This window comes from Symphalangus syndactylus, chromosome 13 (genome assembly GCF_028878055.3).
Source record: "Symphalangus syndactylus isolate Jambi chromosome 13, NHGRI_mSymSyn1-v2.1_pri, whole genome shotgun sequence".
In the NCBI taxonomy this organism is placed as follows: Eukaryota; Metazoa; Chordata; class Mammalia; order Primates; family Hylobatidae; genus Symphalangus; species Symphalangus syndactylus.
The window spans coordinates 41,473,848-41,489,314 of NC_072435.2; the positions used below are offsets into that span (position 1 = coordinate 41,473,848).

Consider the following 15,467-nt stretch of genomic DNA (forward strand, 5'->3'; position numbering starts at 1 on the left):
GAAAGACAATTTTTCCACGGACCGGGGTAGGGGATGGTTTCGGGATGATTCAAGTGCATTACTTTTTTTATTTTTTACTTTTTTGAGGTGGAGTTTCGATCTTGTTGCTCAGGCTGGAGTGCAGTGGCACGATCTCGGCTCACTGCAACCTCCGCCTCCCGGGTTCAAGCGATTCTCCTGCCTCAGCCTCCCAAGTAGCTGGGATTACAGGCATGTGCCACCATGCCTGGCTAATTTTGTATTTTTAGTAGAGATGAGGTTTCTCCATGTTGGTTGGGCTGGTCTCAAACTCCTGACCTCAGAAATTCTCAAGCCTCAGGTTCTTGAGTAGCTGGGACTACAGGGACCCGCCACCATGCCTAGCTAATTTTTTTTTTTTTTTTTTTTTTTTTTTTTTTTTTTTAGTAGAGACGGAGTTTCTCCATGTTGGCCAGGCTGGTCTTGAACTCTGGCCTCAAGTGATCTGCTCACCTTGGCCTCCCAAAGTGCTGGGATTACACGAGTGAGCCACTATGCCCGGCCTGGGTTTTTGTTTGTTTGTTTTTAAGACAGGGTCTTGCTCTGTCTCCAGGCTGGAGTGCAGTGGCATGATCACAGCTCATTGTAGTCGACCTCACAAGCTCAAGCGATCCTCCTATCTCAGCCTCCTGAGGAGCTAGGACTACAGGCACATGCCTCCATGCCCAGCAGTTTAATTTTTTTTTTTTTTTTTTTTTTTTTAGAGACAAGGGGTCTTGCAATGTTTCCAAGGCTGGTCTCAAAACTCTTGGTCTGAAGTGATTCTCCTTCCTCAGCCTCCCAAAGTGTTGGGATTAAAGGCATGAACCACCACGCTTGTCTCTCAGCAGCTTTTGACGCCAGGAACTACATCCCTATTCCTTGACACTCCTCCCTCCTCCATTGCTGGGGCATCACTTTTGCCTGGTTCACCTCCTACCTTTTTTTTTTTTTTGAGATGGAGTCTAGCTCTGTCGCCCAGGATGCAGTGCAGTGGTGCGATCTTGGCTCACTGTAAACTCCACCTCCCAGGTTCAAGCGATTCTCCTGCCTCAGCCTCCCGAGTAGCTGGAATTACAGGCGCCCGCCATCACGCCTGGCTAATATTTGTATTTTTAGTAGAGACGGGGTTTTGTTGTGCTGGACAGGCTGGTCTCGAACACCTGACCTCGTGATCCTCCCACCTCGGCCTCCCAAAGTGCTGGGATTACAGGTGTGAGCCACTGTGCCCAGCCTTTTTTTTTGAGACGGAGTCTCCCTCTGTCGTCGCCCAGGCTGGAGTGCAGTGGCATGATCTTGGCTCACTGCAACCTCTGCCTCCCAGGTTCAAGTGATTCTCCTGCCTCAGCCTCCCAAATAGCTGGGACTACAGGCGTGTGCCGGCTAATTTTTTGTATTTTTGGTAGAGATGGGGTTTCACCATGTTAGCCAGGACGGTCTTGATCCCCTGACCTTGTGATCCGCCCGCCTCGGCCTCCCAAAGTGCTGGGATTACAGGCGTGAGCCACCATGCCTGGCCTCACCTCCTACCTTTGTGGCCTCTCTCCTCTGCCTGTCTCTGAGGTGTTGGGGGTCCTCAGGGCTCAGTCTGGAGTCTTGTTCTCCATTCTGCTCTAGGGAGACTTCACCCTCGCTCCCAGCTTCAGAACCTCTCTGCCCCACAATATACCGATGCTTGCTGGGCTATTTTTGTCTTTAGCCCATAACATGCTTCTAGGTCCCTACCCCGGGATCAAGCGCCCTCAGACAATATATCCCAAACCTGCCTCTGTACCTTCTCAGCTTATCTGCTCCTCTTCCAGTGCCTGGACTTGAGTCTCGTTCTCCACTGCCTGGACCACGCCCATCCTCCTCTCAGGCCTCCCCACCCTCTGGTCCGGCCTTCTCACCATCCCCCAAGTAACATTCCAGACACACGGATCTGTCCGAGACCCTCCCCTGCTGGCTTGTGAAGCCTTTTACAGTCTCACGTCTTCCTGTCCCAAACTTTCCTCCCAGTCTCACGGAAATGCTAAATCATCCCGGCGTGGGAGGCTTCTGTGGGTCGGAGCCCAGCTTTGCAAGGTTCAGCTCCAAGACTGCTTCCTCCAGGGAGCCTTCCCTCCCTCCCCCAAGGTAAGTGCTCCTCCCCAGTTGCTCATTCCACCAGGGCCTGATCACACCCTGCTGGCAGTGTCAGAGCCCAGCTTTGTCTCCCACTACCCCTCCTAGAACTGGTGGCAGGGACAGATGAATGGATGAATGAATGAATGGGAAGTGAGAATTCTACTACTGGACCATCAATGCAGCCCTCTGAATGAGCGAGTGAGTGAGTGAGTGAGTGATGGAAAGTGGTCTGGAGGCAGGGAGAGGGACAGGCCGATCATGGGAAGAACCCCAGCTCAAGCCCCCGAGGTCTCCTCTCCCGCCCTAAAAGATGGGCGCGCCAAACCCTTGGGCCAGAAAAAAAAAAAAAAACCGGGCCGGGATTGGCTCAGGCTGGGGGAGGCGGGTCTAGGACGAGACACGAGTTTCTATTGGCTTACTAGCCAGGACTCTGCCCAATCGACGCGATCTCCTTCTCCAGAAGATCCCGCCTCCCTCCCGCCGGCAGCCGAGGAGGCGGAAGAAGGCGCCTTTCCGTCGCCCTGGCAACCGTCAGCGCACCCGTGTCGCCCGGGCAACTGTCCCAGGCCTCCCGTCAGCCTTTGCCTGGGCCCCTCCAGTCACCCGGACAACCGCTACCCGTTCCGGTCAACCATCAACCCCGTCCCCCGTCCCCCGTCCCCCTGGCAACCATCGCCGGACCCACCGCCCCCTGGACGCCGTCCTGGTCCTGTCCGCAGGCCTCCTCTCCGCAAACCTCCGCCGCGGGCTCCGACGTCCGGGACCCCACGTCTCAGGGGCTCTCTCCTCCTCCTGCCCGTCTTCTCGCCTCCCCGGGGCGGGGGGCATTGCTCCCACCCTGGCAGGGGGGCCCCGGTTTGGGCCGGGCTCTGGGGGTCCCTGCTCGGTCGGGACAGTGGGACCGCCCTGTGCTGTCGCCGCGCGCAGCCCCCCGCAGGCCTCGGCGCTCGCACTCTTGCGTGGGACTGCCCAACCGCCACGGGGAGCTCTTCAAAATGCAAGCCATGTCCCTCCCCTGCTGAAAACTCTCCCCTGGCTCCCCTTGAGAGTCGAATCCAAGCTCCTCGCAGACCCTGGCGGTCTGGCTGTGTGGCCTCTTCTCTGAAGCCTCCTCGCTCACTCTGCCTCAGCAAGCCCCTGGCCTGCGTGTTGTGACTCCAATGACCCAAGCTTCTTCCCGCCTGGGACCTTCCTAGTCACTACTTCCCACTCCCCCAAAAAGTGCATCCTAGACGGGCGCGTGGCTCATGCCTGGAATCCCAGCACTTTGGGAGGCCGAGGTGGGAGGATCACTTGAGCCGAGGAGTTTGAGACCACCCTGGGCAGCATAATGAGACGTCTGTCTCTATAAAACATCTTTGGGAGGCCGAGGCAGGCGGACTGTTTGAGGTCAGGCGTTGGAGATCAGCCTGGCCAACATGGTGAAACGCTGTCTCTGCTAAAATTACAAAAAGTAGCCAGATGTGGTGGCGTGCGCCTGTAATCCTAGCTACTGGGGAGGCTGAGGCAGGAGAATCACCTGAAGGAGGTGGAGGTTGCAGTGAGCTGAGATCGCGCTACTGCACCCCAGCCTGGGCAATAGAGCAAGCCTCCATTCTCAAAAAAAAAAAAAATAAATAAATAAAAATAAAAATTAGCCTGGCATGGTGGTGTGCCCCTGTAGTCCCAGCTACTCGGGAAGCTGAAGCAGTAGGATTGATTGAGCCCAGGAGGTGGAGGCTGCTGTGAGCTAAGATCACACCACTGCACTCCAGCCTGGGCAACAGAGTGAGACCCTGTCTCAAAACAACAACAAATAAGTACGTCCCCCAGCTAGGGTCCCACCTGTGGGTCTTCAGTGAAGCCTTCCCTGAGCCCTGTCAGCTCTCTCCTCCTTAAACTCTTTCTGGCTTACACTCTATCACTAGGACCTAGAACACTGCCTGGTGTCTATGTTGAGTAAAAGGATGTTGTGCCAGGCACAGTGGCTCACACCTGTAGTCCCAGCACTTTGGGAGGCCGAGGTGGGCAGATCATGAGGTCAGGAATTCGAGACCAGCCTGGCCAACATGGTGAAACCCCATCTCTACTAAAAATACAAAAATGAGCTGGGTGTGGTGGTGGGCACCTGTAATCCCAGCTGCCCAGGAGGCAGAGACAGGAGAATCGCTTGAGCCTGGGAGGCGGCTGCAGTGAGCCGAGATCATGCAGTTGCACTCCAGCCTGGGTGACAGAGCAAGACTCCATCTCACAAAAAAAAAAAAAAAAAAAAAAAAAAAAGGATATTGTGCTGGGGATAAGGGAGGGCAGAGGGGGATGACCAGCAGGCAGGCCCATCTCAGAGACAGGAGAATGTATTTCTCAGGGCCCCTCAGTCCTCATGGTACAGGTGATGATGGCAACATCCCCTAAAAGCCAGGCACAAGCCAGGGAGATACAAGCTGATGCTACGGTCAGGCTGGGGCTGGGTGGTGCGCCCTCCACTTGTAACCCCCATCCCCCACTCACCCCCTCCCCAGAGGGCTCCAGAGTCAGCGGAAACTGTGGCTAATTTGGAGCAGAAGTTTCCAGGAGCTGGAGAGGCAGGCCTCAGATCCCAGATGGCTTTTCTGGGAGCTGGTCCCTTCCTGCCCCGAATCCAGAATCTCACTTGTCCTAACAGAGACGAGAGCTGTTTTCCCAGGGATGTGAGACAGGCCAGCCCAGGCTGGGGCCAGAGAACTTGACCTGACCAGGCCTGGGGTCATGACGGGGGGTGAGGGAAGGGGCTTGTGGGAGCTCTCCTGGGACTGGCTGGAGAGGAATCTGCATACCCACCTGCCTGCTCATGAGGGTCTGCTCTTGGGGAGGTTGCCAGGGGCCAGGCAAGGTGGACCCCTGCTCTTTTTTTTTTTTTTTTGAGACGGAGTCTCGCTCTGTTGCCAGGCTGGAGTGCAGTGGCACGATCTCGGCTCACTGCAAGCTCCACCTCCCGGGTTCACGCCATTCTCCTGCTTCAGCCTCCTGAGTAGCTGGGACTACAGGCGCCTGCCACCACGCCAGGCTAATTTTCTGTATTTTTAGTAGAGACAGCGTTTCACCATGTTAGCCAGGATGGTCTCGATCTCCTGACCTCGTGATGCACCTGCCTCGGCCTCCCAAAGTGCTGGGATTACAGGTTTGAGCCATTGTGGTCGGCCCTGACCCCTACTCTTAAGCTAGGATTACCCTCATCAGCGCTGCCACACAGAACTTTCTTCACTGATGTGGCAATTGAGCACTTGAAATACAGCTGGTGTGGCCAGGCACAGTGGCTCACGCCTGTAATCCCAGCACTGTGGGAGGCCAAGGTGGGCAGATCACTTGAGGTCAGCAGTTCGAGACCAGCCTGGCCAACATGGTGAAACCCCATCTCTACTGAAAATACAAATATTAGTCAGGCCTGGTGACGCGCCTGTAGTCCCAGCTACTCGGGAGGCTGAGGCACAATAATCGCTTGAACCCGGGAGGTGGGGGTTGCAGTGAGCCGAGATTTCATCCACCGAACTCCATCCAGCCTGGGTGACAGAGCAAGACTCTGTCTCAAGGGAAAAAAAAAAAGAAACACAGCTGGTGTGACTGAGCACTGCATTTTCATTGTATTTCATTTCAATTAACATTTAAGTTGAAGTAGCCAAATGTGGTGAGCAGTATGGTATTTAGAGTAGCACTGAGCTGAAGACCCAGGCAGGAGGTGGAAGGCAGGGACAGGAAGGTCAGGGTTTAAGGTTTGTGCAGCTATGGCAGAGAACCAACTTTGGCAAAGAGCAGAGTGAGGCCCCAGCAAGGGAGGAGGTGGGACACTCTGTCTCGGCATCTGGCTCCATTGGAGGAGAGGTATACCCGGTTCCCAGGGTCAAAGTTTTTGTTACACATACATGCATCCATGCCTGTGTGTGAGTACAGGGGTTGACGTGTCCCAAGGCACCCATAGGTGCACTTGTGTGAGATCCAGGAGTCCTGTGCCTATGAGCGATTCAAGAGTTCACCATTGTATGGACTCCCAGGCACACGCAGATAACGGGTGTGTGTTCCTTCCTGAGAATCCATGCCTCCTGGGCAGGCGGCAAGGACCGCTAGTCCAGCAAGTCTTGCAAGAAGGCCCACATGTACTGGTGCATCTCCTGGGGGTTGCTCTGTGGGATCCAATGCCCTATGCCTGGCAAGATGTGGGCCTCCAAGCGGCCCGGCACAAAGCAGCTGCCGATGGCTTCCACCAGCCCCAGCTCCAAGTAAGTGTCCTTCTCCCCCCACAGCAGCAACGTGGATGTGGCCAGCTCCTGGGGTTCCAGGGGGAAGTTCCTGTGGCCAGGACAGACAGACAGGCAGAAGGATGGCTGCCTCCCACCCCCTGCCCCTGCAAATCTCCTGAGCTTATGCTTGGCATCTGGTCTCACCTGAAGAGGTTTCGGTAATAGTTGAGGGGCCCCGTGAGGCCACCAGGCTGTGAGAAGTTATAAAGGAAGGCCTCGAGCTCGTTGGGGGTCAAGCGTGGGATGCCTGTCTTGCGGTGGGTGAGGGTGGTCTTCAGAATCTAGGTACACAGCAGGAATCTGGCTTCGGTGCCCAGCCTGCCCAGCCCCAACCTGCTTCCCTCCACCCTTCAACCTGCACCCTCTTTACCTGGAAGTCAGACATAGACAGCAGCTTCTCGGGCAGCCAGGGCAGCTGGAACAGGAACATGTAGTGGGAACGGAAGAACTGGCTGATGTGGTGCAGGGAATAGTCTAGGGTGGGAGGGTTGAGGGAGAGATGTAAGGCCTGCTCCTGGGGTGGCCCCACACACCTGCACCCCTACACACACCCAGGTCAGGCACACAAGCCTCAGGAATGCCACTGCTGCCTGCCTGGGTCTGTGAAGGTACTAGACACCCCTCCTGGCCTGGGCACCAGCTACATTCCCTCTTGCCGTTTCACTATCCACAGGATGGGGGCATCTCCTGGGAACCCCCATATCCAAAGGTGTGCTTCCCCTACCCAGGCCAGGGTGCGTTTCCTCTGCTTTATTCAGCTAACATTTATTGAGCAACTACTGCATGCCAGGCCTTGTTCTAGACACAGCAGTGAATGAGACAGACAAAACTCCCCATTCATCCTAGGCAACTTAAGGAAACCCCTGTATCGACAAAAAAAAAATTTTTTTTTTTTGAGACAGAGTCTCGCTCTCTTGCGCAGGCTGGAGTGCAGTGGTGCAATCTTGGCTCACTACAAGCTCCACCTCCCGGGTTCACGCCATTCTCCTGCCTCAGCCTCCCGGTAGCTGGGACTACAGGCACCCGCCACCATGCCCGGCTAATTTTTTTTGTATTTTTAGTAGAGACGGGGTTTCAGTGTTAGCCAGGATGGTCTCGATCTCCTGACCTCGTGATCTGCCCACCTTAGCCTCCCAAAGTGCTGGGATTACAGACGTGAACCACCGCACCCGGCCTCCAAAAAATAATTTTTTAAAAATTAGCAGGGCGTGGTGGTGTGTGCCTATAGTCCCAGCTACTTGAGAAACAGAAGTGGGAGGATCGCTTGAGCCCAGGAGTCTGAGGCTGCAATGAGCTGCAACTGCAGCACTGCACTCCAGCCTGGGCCACAAAACAAGACTGTCTCAAAGGAAAAAAAGAAAAAAGAAAAAAAAAAAAACACCCCCAAAAGACAAAAAACTCCCTGCCCTCAGGGAGCTGACAGTCTAGATGGGGAGACAGACAAGTAAACAATAATAGGCTGGGTGTGGTGGCTCATGCCTGTAATCCCAGCAATTTGGGAAGCCAAGGCGGGTGGATCACTTGAGGTCAGGAGTTAGACACTAACCTGGGCAACATAGTGAAACCCCGTCTCCACTAAAAATACAAAAATTAGCTGGGCATGGTGGGACATATCTGTAGTCCCCGCTACTCTGGAGGCTGAGGAAGGAGAGTCACTTGAACCCAGGAGGTAGAGGTTGCCAGGCGTGGTGGCTCACTCCTGTAATCCCAGCACTTTGGGAGGCTGAGGCCGGCGGATCGCTTGAGCCCAGGAGTTCAAGACCAGCCTGGCCAACATGCTGAAACCCCATCTCTACTAAAAATACAAAATAACTAGCCAGTCATGGTGGCACACGTCTGTAGTCTCAGCTATTGGGGAGGCTGAGGCAAGAGAATCACTTGAACCTGAGAGGCAGAGGTTGCCATGAGCCGACATTACGCCACTGCACTGCACAGAGCGAGACTCCAACTCAAGGAAAAAAAAAAAAAAAAAGAGTGGCCGGGCGTGGTGGCTCACGCCTGTACTCCCATCACTTTGAGAGGCCGGGGTGAGCAGATCACGAGGTCAGGAGATGGAGACCATCTTGGCCAACATGGTGAAACCCCGTCTCTACTAAAATACAAAAAATTAGCCCGGCGTGGTGGCCTGTAATCCCAGCTACTTGGGAGGCTGAGGCAGGGGAATCGCTTGAACCTGGGAGGCGGAGGTTGCAGTGAACTGAGATCATGCCACTGCACTCCAGCCTGGCGACAGAGCAAGACTCTGTCTCAAAAAGAAAAAAAAAAAAAAAAAGAAAGAAAAGAAAAAACAACAAAAGAGAGAAAGAGAGAGAACACAGTTATGACCACAATGCTGTGTATTAACATCAGGTGATATGATAGACATTGTTAACCTCTCCAGCCTCAGTTTCCTCCAGCTGGAACATGGGGATAATACAACCTTCATAAGCCCAGAAGCCTTAAGTAGGTTACTGTGTGCACATTCCTTGTTATTGTAAGTGCTATAAAAACATGTGGATTACTCCTAAGTGTATTGTGATTTATTTTATTTTATTTTTGAGACAGAGTCTCATTCTGTCATCCAGGCTGGAGTGCAGTGGTGCGATCTTGGTTTACTGCAACCCCCACTTCTCAGGTTCAAGTGATTCTCTTGCCTCAGCCTCCCGAGTAGCTGAGACTACAGGCGTGCGCCACCATGCCTGGCTGATTTTTTTGTATTTTTAGTAGAGATGGGGTTTCACCATGTTGGCCAGGCTGGTCTTGAACTCCTGGGCTCAAGCAATCCACAGGCTTTGGCCTCCCAAAGTGCAGGGATTACAGGTGGGAGCCACCACGTCTGGCCATATTTTATTTTATTTATTTATTTTTTGAGATGGAGTTTTGCTCTTGTTGCCTAGGCTGGAGTGCAATGGCATGATCTCGGCTCACTGCAACCTCCACCTCCCAGGTTCAAGAGATTCTCCTGCAACAGCCTCCCGAGTAGCTGGGATTACAGGCATGCACCACCAATGCCTGGCTAATTACATTTTTTTTTTGTAGAGACAGTTGGGGTCTTGCTATGTTGACCAGACTGGTCTTGAACTCCTGGCCTCAAGTGATCCTCCCATCTCAGCCTCCCGGAGGGCTGGGATTACAAGTGTGAGCCACTGGGTCTGGTATGTCATTAATTTCCGAAAGAGGAGTTCCACAAGGGAAGGGACCTGGGTTGATTGCTGCACCCTCAGTCCTTGATGTGTTGACAGGTATACAGAGAATTGCAAACACAGACACATGTCCCTGCCCCCTTGCACATAAGTACATCCCAGTGTCCCGGACTCCCACACACACCTTGGTACACCGACATGGGGGCACCACTGACCACAACCATCCGCTCGACCAGGGATGGGTAGTAGATGGAGAAATGCCAGGCAAGGAGGGCACCCCAGTCATGGGCCACAAGGATGCACTTTGAGTAACCTGTGGGAATTCAAGGAGCTCGCATAAGTGAGGTGCCAGGTAGGACTGAAGCAGGGGTGGGGGAAGTAGGTTCCAGCAAGGAGAAAGCGGGGGTATGTGTGTGTGCAGGATGAGGGAGGCCACGCCTAGGATGGGGGTATGTCTGCACCCAGGCCTAGGATGGCATCTTTGATATCCACCAGCAGCAGGTCGATTGTGTAGCAGTCCACACCCCGAGGTGCATCCGAGGGGCCATAGCCTCGCAAGTCCACAGCCACAACATGGAAGCGGCTCTGGAACTCCCGGAGCTGGTATCGCCAGGAGAACCTGCCAGGTGGGCGGGGGAGGGAGGCTGAGTCACGGCCCTCAGGTTGCACCTGCACCCTACGCCCATCAGCAACCATTGGTAACCCCTCCTTCCTGCCCTAAACTTCCCCTAAAAGGAGGATGGGGAATCCCAGGCAGAGGCAGAGGCTGAGGCTGAAGCCAGCTACACCCTGAATCCAGGGGACCTCAATCAACCTCAATACCCCTTTGTCCTGTCCCTTCAGGGCCTAGGGATCCTGAGTATGCTGGCTCAGTACCCCTGTCCCCATCTAGGTTCAGCTTGTCACGACCTATACAGCCTGCCTCTTGGGAGCCCAAGCTCCACCTGCCCCCGAGTCCCGTGGGCCTCAGGCCCTTGGGTCCCAGACGTACCAGTTCTCAGGGAAGCCGTGCAGAAACAGCATGAGGCGTCCGTTGCCTCGTCCAGCCGAGACATAGTGCAGACGCAGGCCGGAGCTCTAGGGGAAGGGCACGGCCTGAAGTCTGGGGAACCCTCCCTCCCGAGGCTTGAATCGTCTCGACCCCACGCGACCCCGCAGCCCCGATAGTGCCCCCATGCGATCACCTTGAGGTTCAGGAAACCGTGCTCGCCCAGCGATGGGTCGCTCAGGCAGGCGGGGGGCGCGCTCCGACGTCGCCCGCAGCAGCCTCGCCGGGGCCGGCACAGCACGTGCGTGAGCGCTATGCAGCCGTAGACTGCCGCGGCCACCAGCGCCACCGAGAACACCAGGCTCCACATGAAGGCGCGCAGCAGCTTCAGCGACAGCCGCGACGGCGCCAGCAGCGCGGTCACCACCAGCTCGGGCATGTCGCCGCGCTCCGGGACCACGGCGGCGCTGCCGGCCGGAGGCACCTGCAGCAGCGGCGAGGCGGTTTCAGGGCTCAGGGGCCCACCGCCTTTGGCCTGGGGCCCCTCCGTGCCGTCGGGGTTTGTGGGACGCGCTGAGGGAAGAGGCGGGCGGCTCCGACAGAAACAGCCAGAGCGCACCACTCACCTGAGTGCCGGGTAAACACCTGGGCGCGACAGGGACAGGAAACAAGGGTAGGGTGCGGAGGCTGGGGAGGAAGGAGTTGGAAAGGAGGGAAAGAAATGGGCGGGGCCTAGCAGGTCTTGTGCGGGGCTTAGGGCGGGGGCGGTGCCCAGGAAGACTCAGCAGCGGGTGGGTGAGGGTCTAAAGAAGGCAATTCCGGGCCGGGTGCGGTGGCTCACGCCTCTAATCGCAACACTTTGGTAGGCCGAGGCGGACGGATCACCTGAGATCAAGAGCTCGAGACCAGCCTGGGCAACGTGGTGAAACCCCGTCTCTACTAAAAATACAAAAATTAGCTGGGCGTGGTGGCGGGCGCCTGTAATCCCAGCTACTTGGGAGGCTGAGGCAGGAGAATCGCTTGAACCCGGGACGTGGAGGTTGCAGTGAACTGAGATCGCGCCACTGCACTACAGCCTGGGTCATAACAGGGAAACTCCGTCTCAAAAAAGAAAAAAAGAAAAAAAAAGGCAATTCCGAGCCCAGACAAACCTTGAGGGCATCCTGGATCCTCAGTTAAGTGGGCGGCACCTGGAGTGAGGGGCGGGGCATATGCAGAGTAGGTGCGGCCTACAAGCCAAAAAGGAGCGAGAGTTGGAATGGTGGGCGTGGCTTATGCGGGTGGGCGGGGAGAGGGTGGATCCTGGAGGAGGTAAGGCCTAACATTGGGCGGAGAAAGCGGGAGCCTGGGCCAATGAACTGAGGGTAGGCCGGCGGAGGGGCGGGGAGGCAATGGGCAATGAGATGGAGGGCGGGGTCGGGGCCTAATATGGCGGGTCAGGCGGGTCTGGAAGCCGAAGAGGGACAGGCAATGCCAAGTCTAGGACTAGGAGGGAGGCGCGGGCGGTATTAGCGGCTCGAGGAGGCTTCGGGAGGCCCGGCCGACGGCCGCCGCCTGGTGCTACCCACCCCGGGGCGCGCGACCTTCCCTTCGGTCTGGCTCCAAAGACCTAGCAGCACTGACTTCACCCAGCTGTGGTTCCAACGGTGGGTCCAGCGGCCTCGGCCCGGCGCCGTCCTCCTGCTGGCCCAACAGGCCCGCCAGCCCGCCCCTGTACGTCTGTGATTGGACGGCAGCGGCCACTGATGTCCAAGCGACAGGTCCTGGCCCGGGAGCCAATCGGCAGGTGTTGAGGCCCAGGCTCCGAGAGCTGGCCGAGGAGGCGGGGATACCCTGATTCCTAGAGGGCAGGCCTGGTTCCCCCGAGGAGGACCCGGCCTATGAATGACTGCCTTTCTGGGGTTCTGGCCGAAAGAGGAAGTGGGACAGGGCCGGGTGTGATGGGGCCTAGAGTCACAGAGCCTTGCGGCCCTGCTGTCCCTGCAAGAAGCCAGCTTCTGGCCAGGCGCGGTGGCTCACGCCTGTAATCCCAGCACTTCGGGAGGCCGAGGCGGGCGGATCACGAGGTCAGGAGATCGAGACCATCCTAACATGGTGAAACCCCGTCTCTACTAAAAAAAAAAAAAAATACAAAAAATTAGTCGGACGTGGTGGCGGGCGCCTCTCGGGAGGCTGAGGGAGAATGGCGTGAACCCAGGAGGCGGAGATTGCAGTGAGCTGAGACTGCGCCACTGCACTCCAGCCCGGGCGACAGAGTGAGACTCCGTCTCAAAAAAAAAAAAAAAAAAAAAAAAAGCAGCCAGCTTCTCAGCTTCTATTTTGCAACCTTCTCCCGATATCCTTGAACATTTTAGGGACAGCCATCACTTAGCCCATAGAGCAACCCTATTAAGTCTAAGTAGCATAATCACATCCCTGTAGTATAGATCATGAACCTGAAATTCGAGGATGAAGTCATTTGCCTGAAGCCATACATCTTGTAAAATAGCCATCCACAAAGATGTCGGGAAAAAGGCAGAAATCTGTGGCTACACCTCCCCTTCCTCCCAGAAGCAGCCACTGGAACGTTTTTAGCTTTTTCTTTTTTTCAGATGGGGTTGCGACCATAGTTCACTGCGGCCTCGAACTCCTGGGCTCAGCACGACAACCTGTAGTTGAGACTACAGGCCTGTGCCACCACACTCAAGCTAATTTTGCAAAAATTTTTCAGAGAGACGACTTGCTATATTGTCCAGGCTGGTCTCAAACTCCTGGCCTCAAGCAATCCTCAAGCCTCCACCTCCCAAAGTGGGATTACGGATGTAAGTCACCATGCCTGGCCTCTATTTCTTGACTTAACCAATGTATGATATTAGCCACAGACTTGCTCACATCACTACCCCTGGACGTGCCATTTTTTGTTTCCCTGTTAGTTTCCTTTAAAAACACTCCACTTGTCACCTCTTGCCCCTTTCCACCTCCCACTTTTATCCATATACCTTTGTACTGTCAAGGCTGCTAAACATACTGTCCTGGGACCATACTTAAAGGTGAATAGTGGTTTATGTTCTGCCTCAGTGAACAATGCATCTCAGAGCCGAGATGCCCATAGTGTAAACTTTTGTTCTCCCTGGACTACTTAACCACTACCTTTTTTTTTGTTGTGTGATTAGCCTACATCAAAGCTTTGGGTTTTTTTTTTTTTTTTTTTTTTTTTTGAGATGGGAGTCTCACCATATCACCCAAGCTGGAATGCAGTGGTGTGATCTCGGTTCACCACAACCTCCGCCTCCAGGGTTCAAGCAATTCTCCTGCCTCAGCCTCCAGAGTAGCTGGGACTACAGGTGTGTGCTACCGCGCCCCGCTAATTTTTTGTATTTTTCAGTAAAGATGGGGTTTCACCATGTTGGCCAGGCTAGTCTCTTAACTCCTGACCTCAAGCGATCCTCCCACCTCGGCCTCCCAGAAGTGCTGGGATTACAGGCGTGGGCCACCGTGCCTGGCAGCTTTGTTTTCTTTTACACCTTCCATTAAATCAATTATCTCACAATTTGATGTTCCCAGGATCTCTCCCAACCGACTCCGCTAATCTGGACACATGGGTGGTGGGTGTCTGGGGAACCTCCCTTCTTCCTCTCCTACACATCACTGACCCCCCACCCTCACCTCCCCGCTTCTCCCAAGTCTACCCTCAAACAAAAAGACAGCAGCCATCATAGGAGAGTAACTTTATACTCAGTACAAATGTTTATTTTTGCAATGAGAACTGCACAAAAAAAAAAAAAAACTTTCGTATATAAGTGAAAAGTCTACTAATTCCCTTCTACAAATGTCTAAAGTGTTTAATACAAGTCTCAGATTCACTGACATAATTATTGGCCAAGCGATCCGTGCATACAGTACAGTGGGGGCTTGTACACACCTCTTACTCTGGTATAGGACTAAGATTTCTAGTACTGTGGGAAGGGTTGGGAAATGGCTGGAGAAATTAAATAGATCCCAGTTCTAATTACAACCCAGGTAGAGAGACACCCATCAGGGAGGTGTGGAGAAGGCCATGGCAGAGTTAAATCTTCAGCAGGAAGGTGCAGAGAAAACTATCCAGCTCAGCAGTTGGACCCAGGCTGGGGAAGCGTCTGAACAAAACAAGGAACAAAAATGAGGGGGATGGGATGAGATGGAAGAAACCCCAAAGAACTTAAATACGTCACACTTGAAGCGGCACAGTGGTATATGAGGAAGTGCCTGAGTGGGCAGGGACATCGAAGTGGGGGGGCCTCTGGCTGGATGCCTGAACCACACCCTCACAGGGAGGTTTGGCAGATCCAAAGACAATAAAGGACCTTTCAGGTCAACAAGAGGGGATGTAGGTTAATCAACAGTGCTAGAAATGTTTCAATCAGTTTGTCTCTGCATACATATAAATTATATATTTGTATCTTACATCTTAGGGGCTCTTTTTGGGCGTCACCTGTGCCTTGTGGCTGGGGCATGTGCATACACAGGTGGGCACACAGAGCAGCCACCTGTGGGCTTTCTTGGACAGGAATGTGTGCGTTTGTGTATGTGCATGGGGGTGGTGAGGATCCTATTTTGGGGGATGTAGACTTAGATCTAAGAGTATCTGGTTAACCCTGAGCTTAAATGAAAGGAGGAGTTAGATTGAGGCAGGCAAGGTGGGAGAAGTGGCCCAAGTCCTTTGGTGAGTGGGGGGACAGGATGGAGTAGGGTGGAGGGGAAGAATACTGTCTGGAGTTTGGCCAGGGTTCTGCTGGAGCACACCCTCCACCTCAGCCAGGGTCCACAAGGATGGGTACCGGGCCCTGCGTCACAGCTTCAGCTTGGGGTGGTTGCTATGAGTCTGCGTGGCTCTTGCCCAGGGCAGACAGGGACAGGTCACAGGAGAGGGGCTAGGTAATCCCTGGCGGTAGTTCCTGTGCAGAGGTGGAGTGGGGTCCAGGGGGTCCCCTGGGCCTAGCTTAGGCAACAGTTGGTTCACAAAGAAATGTCAGGGAGACGCCAGCA

At 54.7% G+C, this 15,467-nt stretch overlaps 2 protein-coding genes across 7 annotated transcripts; one reads left to right on the top strand and one right to left on the bottom strand.

Moving 5' to 3' along the window:
• Positions 1–1,818: 1,818 nt before the first annotated feature.
• Positions 1,819–3,672, top strand: LOC129459190 (uncharacterized). Its single transcript, XM_055235576.2, has 2 exons — positions 1,819–2,112; positions 2,526–3,672. Exons 1-2 carry the CDS (start codon positions 2,006–2,008, stop codon positions 3,256–3,258), a joined length of 840 nt encoding a protein of 279 aa, XP_055091551.1. The 5' UTR covers positions 1,819–2,005; the 3' UTR covers positions 3,259–3,672.
• Positions 3,673–5,676: 2,004 nt separating this feature from the next.
• Positions 5,677–12,181, bottom strand: EPHX3 (epoxide hydrolase 3). Of its 6 annotated transcripts, XM_063616420.1 has the most exons (10): positions 12,032–12,181; positions 11,615–11,692; positions 11,090–11,108; positions 10,660–10,947; positions 10,467–10,552; positions 9,937–10,094; positions 9,660–9,788; positions 6,724–6,827; positions 6,498–6,634; positions 5,677–6,402 (listed from the first exon to the last, which is right to left on the bottom strand). In XM_063616420.1, the coding sequence occupies exons 2-10, from the start codon at positions 11,623–11,625 to the stop codon at positions 6,177–6,179; spliced, it is 1,158 nt and encodes a 385-aa protein (XP_063472490.1). In that variant the 5' UTR covers positions 11,626–11,692; positions 12,032–12,181; the 3' UTR covers positions 5,677–6,176. The 6 variants fall into 6 exon arrangements, with proteins under 6 accessions (XP_063472490.1, XP_063472491.1, XP_063472494.1 ...); XM_063616421.1 differs by lacking the exon at positions 11,090–11,108 and having other exon boundaries at positions 10,660–11,036; XM_063616424.1 differs by lacking the exons at positions 11,090–11,108; positions 11,615–11,692 and having other exon boundaries at positions 12,047–12,181.
• Positions 12,182–15,467: the final 3,286 nt, after the last annotated feature.